General features: G+C 55.4%; 1 protein-coding gene across 11 annotated transcripts in view; it reads right to left on the bottom strand.

Annotated features, from left to right (window-relative positions):
• Positions 1-262: 262 nt before the first annotated feature.
• LOC123860105 (solute carrier family 2, facilitated glucose transporter member 5) overlaps positions 263-9,601 on the bottom strand; it is a 58,011-nt gene continuing 48,672 nt past the window's right edge. For 5 of the 11 annotated variants that reach the window (XM_064589966.1, XM_064589973.1, XM_064589975.1 and 2 more), the window contains 8 exons: positions 7,653-7,805; positions 5,360-5,485; positions 5,072-5,259; positions 4,837-4,947; positions 4,413-4,514; positions 4,002-4,077; positions 3,402-3,529; positions 263-3,308 (listed from right to left, as the gene is read on the bottom strand). In XM_064589966.1, the coding sequence (XP_064446036.1) occupies positions 3,084-3,308; positions 3,402-3,529; positions 4,002-4,077; positions 4,413-4,514; positions 4,837-4,947; positions 5,072-5,259; positions 5,360-5,485; positions 7,653-7,805 (1,109 nt within the window). In that variant the 3' untranslated portion in view covers positions 263-3,083. The remainder of the gene's footprint in view (positions 3,309-3,401; positions 3,530-4,001; positions 4,078-4,412; positions 4,515-4,836; positions 4,948-5,071; positions 5,260-5,359; positions 5,486-7,652; positions 7,806-9,601) is intronic. The other 6 variants (XM_064589967.1, XM_064589968.1, XM_064589969.1 and 3 more) reach the window with 6 other exon arrangements.

The following is a 9,601-nucleotide window of genomic DNA, read 5'->3' as shown; positions in this document are numbered from 1 at the left end:
GAATGCCCCCTGCCCCCCTGCCAGCCCGTACTCAGCACTGTGCACGCAACTTTGAGAGCAAACAGGGTCCACAGTCCTCCTCACCTCCATCTCTCTCACTTGCTAACTGCCCTCACCTTGACTGACCTTGGTTAGCATCCAAAGAACCTCCAACCTTCTAATTCTCCCAAAGTGTCCTTTCTTCTTCATCTTTGCTTCTCTTTGTGGCCAGCTTGGCCCCCAGTGGTCTCCAAACCTTTCCCATAGCACTATTCCATCAGTAACAAAGTTTTGAACACAAACCTCCAGTGTATGCATATTTATTTTTTAGAAGTTCCGTACATGTACATGTCACGTGATAAAATAGACAAACAGGCATCGTGAAGGAGGAAGCAAGAAATATAGTAGTCCCCCCTGATCCATGGGGGATCCCCTCCCAGAGCCCCACGAAACTGTGGATAGCACTGAACCTTGGGTACATTATTTTTTCTCCTATACACACATACCTGTGATCAAGTTTGATTTAGAAATTAGGCACAGTAAGAAATTAACAATAAAAGACAACAATTATACCAATATACTATAATAGTTATGTGAATGTGGTCTCTCTCTCCTGAGCTCCAGAGCCACGTGACTCATGTCCTTCTAGACACTTCTTACATATTTCATGAGCTCCTCCATCTCCACATGTCCAAAAATGTTACTGTCTTCTCCCCAAGCCTGCCGCTCCGCCCCCTCCACCCTCCACCCCTGGCCTGTCGGAAACCGAGCAAGGCGGCAAGGTGCCTCACCTGTGAGGGCCGACGGGTCCTTAAATCCTACTGGTCTCTCTCTGAATTCTCTCACATCTTGGCCCGACCTCTGCTGGCTCTGCAGGGCCCCCTTATTTCTTGCCAACCGGTCCCCCTACTCAAGGCCCCCCCCCCATCCTTATTACTGCCACAGTCCTCCCTTAGACTAGGTGATCACCCAGGTTGTGTTGAGGACTCAGTTCCAACTCAATTTGGCTCACAAGGACCCACACCTTCCCGGCTTCACTTCAGACCGACCCACAGTTCCCCTGAACACCTCAGTGTGCTTCTCTCACCTGGAATGTCCATCCTTCCCTTTCCTACTGCTTCTTCTGCACGGGGGAGATGCTGTGGTCTTCCCTGATCCCACACCTCCCTTCCCATGCAACCAGGCCCATGCCTCCCTCTTGTGTTTCCTAACCCATGGAAATACACATGCCCTCAAGTGTTTCTTTTTCTTAGAGAGGAGGTAGGGGAGGGGGAGAGGGAAAGAATCCTAAGCAGGCTCCACGACTCAGGGCTCGATCTCACGACCCTGAGATCATGACCTGAGCCCAAATCAAGAGTCAGATGCTTAACCAACTGAGCCCCCAGGCACCCCAGTATTTCTATAGGTAGCTATCTGTGTTTATATTAAACTGAATGTGAGCTCATACCAGGATCTCCAACGTTCATCTAGGACCACGTGGATCATCCCAGGCTCCCTGTCTTGGCTTATCTCCACCAGTGAGATGGCTCTCACCATCTGCCATCCATTTACTTAATTGCTTAATTCCAGTTATACATGGATAGTGGTCTCTTGCTGCATTTTTACCTATGGGTTTATTTGTCCTCAAGATCAATGCTCATTCTCAAGCTCTTAAAAATAACTAAGTACAGAATACATGCCAGCCGCTGATCTAAACACCATAAACATATTCTTTCATCCTCGTTACCATGTGAGACACTTGTTATTAGTTCTGTCTAACAGAAGAGGAAACTAACATACAGGAAAGCCGAGCAGAAAGTGCATGTCACACCATCACGAAGTGGCAGGACCAAGGACTGGGGCTCCAGCCTCCTGGATTCTGAGATCCCAGCTGGACCGCTCCTCCGTGTTGAGAGCTCCTGCTGTGTGCGGCTGGTTCCCGTGCCCCCTTGGCACGGCAGGTCCCTGCACCTGGAGGTCAAGGGTGCCCCAACCCCAGCAGGGGACTCTTCACTTCTGGGCCCTCATTACTCCTGTGAGTTATTTAATTAATCACCTGTAGGATCCCCATTCCACCCTTACAAAGGCTGCTCCTAATCCTACCTCTGTCCCACCCTGTCCCTGGCTCTGCCTCCTTCATGCCCAGGAGCAGATCTCGCATCCTGTCCCCCCCTCCCGCCACACACACACGCACGCGCACACACACATGTGTGAACGTATGTCTTTAAGAAAAGCCCCCAGCTCTGCTGTATGTGCCATATGTGTGGGGGGGCATCCCTCCTCCTCCCGGCCCCCCTTCCCCATCTCACTTTCAGGGCCCCTCGGTGTTCACCATGCACCTGAAGACATGCAGAGGAGCCCCGATCTTAAATTTTAAAAAATCACCACTCTGTGAACACCTCCTCTCTCGCTGCTCCCCTTCTTCCAGCAAATACTGTCTCAGCACCTCCTCCACGCCAGGCCCTGTCCTAGGCAGGGATTCCGGGACAAACCCGCACCCTTGAGCGGCCGATGCTCCAACACAGACTGCTTGAAGGAGCAGGGAGGCACCGCCCCCCCGTGTCTTCTACCTGCTCACAGGAAAGAAGCATGTGTTGGTGAGAAGTGATCATACGTGTTTTCCTGAGCATACAGAGGCAATGCCAATGTCCTCCAGCGATATAATTCACGATTAAGAATCTCTGACTCGTTGATGTCTCCGCAGGGACCTGCCCTAGGTTCTTAGACATCATTACTTGGGACATCACATATTCCAGGGCTGGTATTCCTGGAGATGGATCTGGCAGGAGGAAGAATGCCTCCGGTCCCGAGCAGACCCGTGGGATTGCAGAGGAGTTCATTTCTCCGGCCAGATGGGGTTCCTTCTGTCCCGCCACTGTAGTAAAGACTTTTGTCGTAAGAGCTGGTGTTATTAGGAGCTACCCAACGGCGAACCCACTTGGTGAGGGGCGCCTGCTCACAGCGAGTCGGGGTTGGTGGTGGGTCAGTCTGGAGAGAGCACAGAAGCCCTTTGGGCAGTCCCAGTGGGGCCTGCGTTCCACACCGGGCTGGTCCTAGTTCCGGGTGTTCACAGACACCTGTCGGTCAGAAAGCAAGCCCCGGAGGGAAGCTCCACACAGACCCACTTAACAGGCTCCTCTGCTTGAGTTAGTGCCCGAAGCAGAGACTGGAAAGTCCTTTAGTTCCTCCTTCTCTGGGTACACCTCTGACACCTTATTCATCTTGGTGAAAATCTGATTGATCTCCATGAATGTCTTGGCCTTGGTCTCGGGGACAACCTGGAAGATGTAGACGGTGGTGAGGAGACAAATCACAGCAAAAATGATGAAGCTGTAAGGTCCGAGGCCCACCTGTGGGAAAGGGATCGGGGTTCACATTCTCGAAAAGGTTCTCCCTTTACCGCTTGAGGATTTGCACATCCGGGGCCCCCGGGGCGCACTCACTTGGATGAAGGGGAAGATCAAGCCCACAGTGAAGTTGGAGAGCCAGTGGATGCTGCCCCCCACCATGAAGGCGGACGGCCGGGAGGACTGCAGGAAGATCTCCGTGATCAGTAGCGCGGGGATGGGACCTGGGCGGGGCGGGGGGGGGGGGCAGAGTGGGAGAAGAGGAAGGGCTGCCTTCTCTGGAAGCAGAGCAGGCCCATAAAGGGTCCCGGAGGCCCTGCTGTGCCGGGGGCCCGAGGGGCAGTGTGTCTCCGGGACTGCTGGGCTGCTGGCAAAGCACAGTGAGGAGGCCAACAGCAAGAATTGAGCACCACAGGTGACACCCTGTGATGTCCCCAAAAGGGGCCTGTGACCACCCGTAAGGATCTCTACGCCAACTACACAGCCCGTTTCAACCCACATAGTCGAGGCTGCTTTATTGCTTTCAGTCTAATTATGCTCTGTCCACACCCCTTTGCGATAGGAAGGTAGGGGGAGAAGCCATTTTGGGGCTGCATCCGGCCCTCCAAGGAGCCTCTCCGGGGAACAGAGATTTCTAGGGCTGATGGTGCCGAAGAGGAGAACAGGGAAGCATAGAGCCAGCTCTGGGGTACATACTGGGCCCAAGGGCGTGTCCTATGACGTAGGAGATGACGCAGGTGATGCTGACATAAGGCATCCAGGATATTGTGTCCTGTGGGGAGAAAACAGGGTGGGATCACAGCCGGCAAAGCAGGGACAACCGGGGATGGGGAACGTCGGGAACCTAGGTCCCCAGAGGGCCAGGCGCTCTGCCAGGGCTGGGGCAGGAGGGCTCCTGGCTCCTCCAACAGGCAGCACCAACCGGATGCCCCCGGAAAACCGGCCGTTAGTGGGCAGTGGGTTGCTACGGGGTGGGGGTGACGGGGGCTGCAGATGGTCCCCAGGCATCTGATTCAGCGCAGCTGCTAAAAGGTCATTCTGGTCTTCTTCCTTGTACTGCAGGCGAGGGCGCAGGGGGTGGACAGGACACAGCCCCCCCTTCCTCACCTGCAGGGCCAGAGCGGCCGTGAGCACGCAGCAGGCCGTGAAGCAGACGGAGAAGCCCAGGAGGAGTAGGACCCGCCGCCCCAAGAGCTCCACCACGAACACCTGGAAGGCAGGGGGCAAAGGACAAGCAGGGAGGCTCAGGAGCCCCGCCAGAAAAGGGGGGCGTACCCCTGCCTAGAGCTGCCCTCCCAGGTTGCAACCCGAAATGTCAGACACTGGGGAGGAGCCACTTCACACGGTGGAAGCTTCCAGAGTCGGGGGCAGGGGTCTCCATCTTGGGGGGGTGCATAGATTGTCATCTGACAAGAGCCCAGAGGCTGGAGATGAGGACACCAAGACGCACCTCAGCTCCAGCCCTGTCCTCAGCTAGGACCCCCCTCCCCACTCCTAAGATGCCCTCCATGCGTGGTGCTGTCTGACTCACGGCACAGACGGTCATCAGCACGTTGACAGCCCCCGTGCCCACCGTCACATACTGGACGTCATGATCGTTCACCCCCGCGCTCAGGTAGATCTGGTCTGCGTAGTAGTAGATCTGGAAGGTACCCCCAGAGGCTGGTGGGGCCCTCGGGACAACACCTGCGACATGGCCCCCCGCCCCCGCGGTGACACCAGCCACCGGCCACCCGCCGCGCCCCCGGGCCCCACTGTCCCCATACTGCGTTCACTCCTGACAGCTGCTGGCCGCCCATGAGGATGATGATGGAGATGACCTGCCACCGCAGGGACCTCATGCTGAACAGCTTCAGCACAGAGATGAAGCCCGCGGCCTTCTCGGCCTCGTCCTCCTGCCAGATCTCCTCCATCTCCGAGCCCACGTCGTCCCAGCCGCGCAGCCTCTTCAGCGCTAAGGGACGGGAGCAGGGGGTCGGCTCAGGGCGCCCCAACTCCCCGGAGCCAGGACGCTGTGGCCTCCGTCCCCTGACCCAGCACAGTTAAAGCTTTACCATTTCTGGCAGCTACTTCATCCTTCTTCTGAATCAGCAGGTACCGGGGGCTCTCGGGGAAGAAGGGCAAGAACAGGAGCTGCAGGGCCGCCGGGATCCCGGTCAGCCCGAGGAGGATCGGCCAGCCTGCAGGCAAGCCAGTGCCCACGTGAGAGCCGGCCCCAGCCAAGTCACCTGCCTTCTGCCCCTCCAGTCCCCCCACCCCCCTGGAGCCCAGCCGGCCACTCTGTCCCAGACTGGTTTCCTTAAGAGCCAGACCAGAGCTGGTCCACTTAACATGGACCTAGGACCAAACCACCGGGATGTGTATCCTAAGGAGACCCCTGTCCATGCTCAGGACTCTGCCGGGGCCACCGGGACACCTGAACTGGACCAGTCTGCACTGCACTGACCATAGAAATGAAAACGACCAACAAGGCAATGCCCACGATGGTAGAATGGACCCAGGAAGCATGGGGTATTCACAAAACAGAATCCTATACTGCACTGGGACGGAAGCAAGCCACGACAGGAGCCCGTCCCAGAAACCCAATGCTGGGGGCAGTAGCCCACACCATGCGGTCCAACCGGATGAAGTCCAGAAACAGAAAATTAACTCCATCTTTGCAAAAGGTGGTAAACAGCTATAGGGAGACGCAAGGATGGGGTGACAAATGTCAGCACGGTGGGGGTGGGCAGGCCATGGTTGAGGGGCACGCAGAAAGCTACAGGGGGCCGGGCACGGCTCTAGTTTGGCGTCCAGACCAAACACCGGTGTTTGTTTTTGGGTGGAGGGAATGTACGTTTATGTTTTATGCGCTCTTCCTTCTGTGTGTTATTTTGCACCATGAATATGGTCCAATGAGTGAATGAGTAGCTCAGGCTCCTTCTAGGAGCTGCTAACGCCCTGCCTCTCCCCCTTTTCTCCTAGGGCTGGCACTCAGTGACAACGGCGGATGTCCGCATGCCAGGCATCTGCTCTCACGGCTCTTCGTGTGTTAACTCGCTTCCCCACCGGCCACGTCGTGAGGCAGGTGCCAGGACCAACCCCCACACACCTGCAAATGCAGGCTTCCCTTGGTCCGGAATCCATCGCCCTGCACAGCCAACAGCAGGTGTGGACCTATCTCCGATTTTGGCCACTGCCGTCTGGCTCGGGCCCCCACCCCACCCCCTACCGGGAAACTCTTCTTGGAGACCCCGAACTGCCAAATCCAGACACCCCGCTGCAATCCTCTTTTCAAGAAGATTGTCGGACTTCCTCAATCCTGTGCACCATGACCGCCTGCCTCCTGCACAGCACTCTCTTCTGGGTTTCCTTCCTTCCTTGTTCTCGAGCATCTGTTATGTGCCAGGACTCGTGCTGCAGATTCAGAGATGCCTAAGGCCAAAGCCCTGCCCTCCACACACTCTGCCCAGAGGAAGGGCACCAACAGTGAAAGAGTCTCAAAAAAGGATGGACAAATGCAGTCCACACAACATTTGTAGTTCCCCGAACTTACAAAAAAACTTCTGCATTTCTGTCCTCCATGCCCAGGTCTGGAACGCTGGTCCTGTTCCCCCCAGTCCAGACCCTCAGCCCTCTCTGAGGCCCCCCTCGCTGGGCAGAACCAGTCACTCCCTACTGCCCACCAGCAAGCACGTCACGGACACCAGGGCTCTGCAGATTGCCCTGCGTCCTGCTGATCATTTACGTGCCATCACTGGGAGACAGGAACTCAGCCCCTGAACCCCTGGTCCCTGCTCCTTATGAGGGTGATTGAAAGGGGGACAGTGGCCACTTAACATGGACCTAGGACCAAACCACCGGGATGTGTATCTTAAGGAGACCTTGGACGTATTATCCAATCTCTCTATGCCTCAGGTTCTGCATCTGTAAAATGGGCATAATAACAGTATCTGCTTTAGAGGGTTGCTTGGAGGATTGAATGGAATTAGTATAAAGACTTGGTGCCTGGCCCACAGTAAGCACATTATACGTTCTGGCTGGTGTGACGATTAATGGTGATTTCCCTTTCAAGACCTGAGACCAGAAAGGGGGCAGGGGTTCATGCAGAAGGAGTGGCGGTTACCATTTACTGTGCATCTACTATGTGCTGGGCTTGGGTTCTCCAGGAGGGCAGTGTGGCTCCAGAGTCAGGGTCTAGAAGGGGTACCAGCCCTGTGGCTCACCACCTGACCCCCAGGGGGCACCCCCCTTTCCTCGTCTATGGAATGGGACGCTCTCGGAGCGTCCAGAGAGGAAAGACCAGCTCACAGAAACGTCCAGTCGGAGCGGAGGGAGGCCTGGGGTCTGCAGGCGGCCGCGGCTTACCTTCTTTGTTTGCGAGGAGGCTCCGAAGACCAAAGATCTGAGCCACGAGGATGCCGATGGTGATGAAGACCTGAGGTACCACCCCGAGGGCCCCCCTCAGGTTTTTGGGGGCCAGCTCCCCCAGGTACATGGGGACAACATTGGAAGACAGACCTGGCAGGGGATTGAAGTAAAAACACCATCAGGAAACATTAAGCCTGACAGGGACAAGCTGTGTCTTCAGACACACTCGTTCTTATCCAGCAATCACATCGGGTCTCAAAACGGCGAGAGTAAGCAAACACCTCTTTTAATTCTTCATCCTTTAAACTGTAAGGAAAGAAATAATAGTCTGAGCCAAGGAAGTTCATCGACAAGCAGCCTGGCTTTTCAACTCATGTCACCGGGGGCGGGGGACACGGGCGGCCTGACCTCTGGGTTGCCCTCCTAACTGGCTTGGTGCCAGGGAGGAAAAGCCCAGGTGTGGCCTGGCACCTTCTCCTCTCTGGCTCCTTGGGGGGAAGCTGTTCGTACGGTGCCAAGGACCCCTGCCCACCAGCTTCGCCTTCTGAGAAGGCGTATTACATAACCAACTGATGCACAGCTGAAGCTCTGTTAATCAGTAAGCACTACAAATGTAAACATATGCTGTGGAATAATTACCACTTCCGAATGTCCACTATTTAAACTTTTAAGTTTTCTCGTCTTACTGGAACAAGGAAGATTAGGTGGAACTTAATTTTATAGGCTCGGAAGTATTTTCTACATAGATCATCCCATTTAATTCCCCCAAAAGCCCAACAAGATGCTGAGAATGTTGGATGGAGGTCAGGGGGGTTGTCACTAGTCCGAGTATCGAGCACCCAGTCAGGACTCAGGCTGGGGCTCGGAGAGACGCGGGTCTGAGAGGGGACTCCGGCCGCAGGGAGGCCGGGGAGAACAGTGTGGCAGCGGGTGGGTACTGGATGACATCCAGATAGGAGGGAACCTTTTGAGAACCAAGGGTTCAAGCTTGGTGATTCTCCCCAAGGGTATCTGCTTAGTGTTTTAAAAGAGGCTCGCTGCTCATTCATGCCAGTTCTTCCCGGTTGTCAGAGCAAAGAGGGGCAGTCTTTGCAGAAGCCCTGGGAAGTCTGGTGGGGTATGTGTGGGGACGCCACAGGCCTAGCACCTAAAGGGCTGGGAGGAGCAGGGGCCCTTGAGGGGCGGGCTCCGTGGTCACCACTCAGGGCTCGGGGGGGTGGGAGGGACCCCACATCTCAGCAGTAAGCACTTCACTTGATGAGGGACAAAAACTGAAGAGGCAAACATCGGAGGTTTGGGAAGAGACGGGGTCCCCTTCTTGCTGGTGGGAAGCAATCTCTATTTGGACTTAAAAGCGACTCCACTGGGCAATCCCAGCTGGCCTGGTCGGACAGAGTCGGAGAAAGTGGCTTTTACCTTTGAAATTCCTTCGGGGAAAGCGCTTGGTGTTCTGCCACTCGAGTTGACTAGCAGTGAGCCAGTGAACTGAGCATCTCAAGTCCCACTGTCTGTCCCTGCACCCCCTTGGTCCCCATATCCCCTTTTGGCAGAGCAGCTGCTCCCTTCCTTTTTAGGATGTCTGAGCAGCATGCTGCTGGCTCACTCACCTTCCTGACTTTTTCAGGAACCGTGTGAAAGAACCGCAAATGGATTATGACCTGAGATCCAAAAGGGATCTGAGGACCTAGGGAGCTCCTGACACCTTCTCAGGGGGCCTGCGAGATCAAAAGCATTTTCCAAGAATCCTGAGATAGTGCCCTGTTCATTCTCCTTCTCTCCTGAGCCCACAGTGGAGCATTCCAGAGGCGACATGCCACGTGGTACCCCAGCCAGGGGAACACAGAAGCAGGTTGGAGAAGCCAGCTGTCTTCTCTGAAGCCAGACATTAAAAAGGGATTTGCAAAAATGTAAGGCAATGCCACTCTTCTCACTAAGCTTTTTTGTTT

This window comes from Mirounga angustirostris, unplaced genomic scaffold (genome assembly GCF_029215605.1).
Source record: "Mirounga angustirostris isolate CCGP_5_RB_7025 unplaced genomic scaffold, mMirAng1.0.hap1 SCAF_4, whole genome shotgun sequence".
In the NCBI taxonomy this organism is placed as follows: domain Eukaryota; kingdom Metazoa; phylum Chordata; class Mammalia; order Carnivora; family Phocidae; genus Mirounga; species Mirounga angustirostris.
The sequence above is the reverse complement of the archived record's forward strand: the minus strand, read 5'-3'. Positions and strand labels throughout refer to the sequence as shown.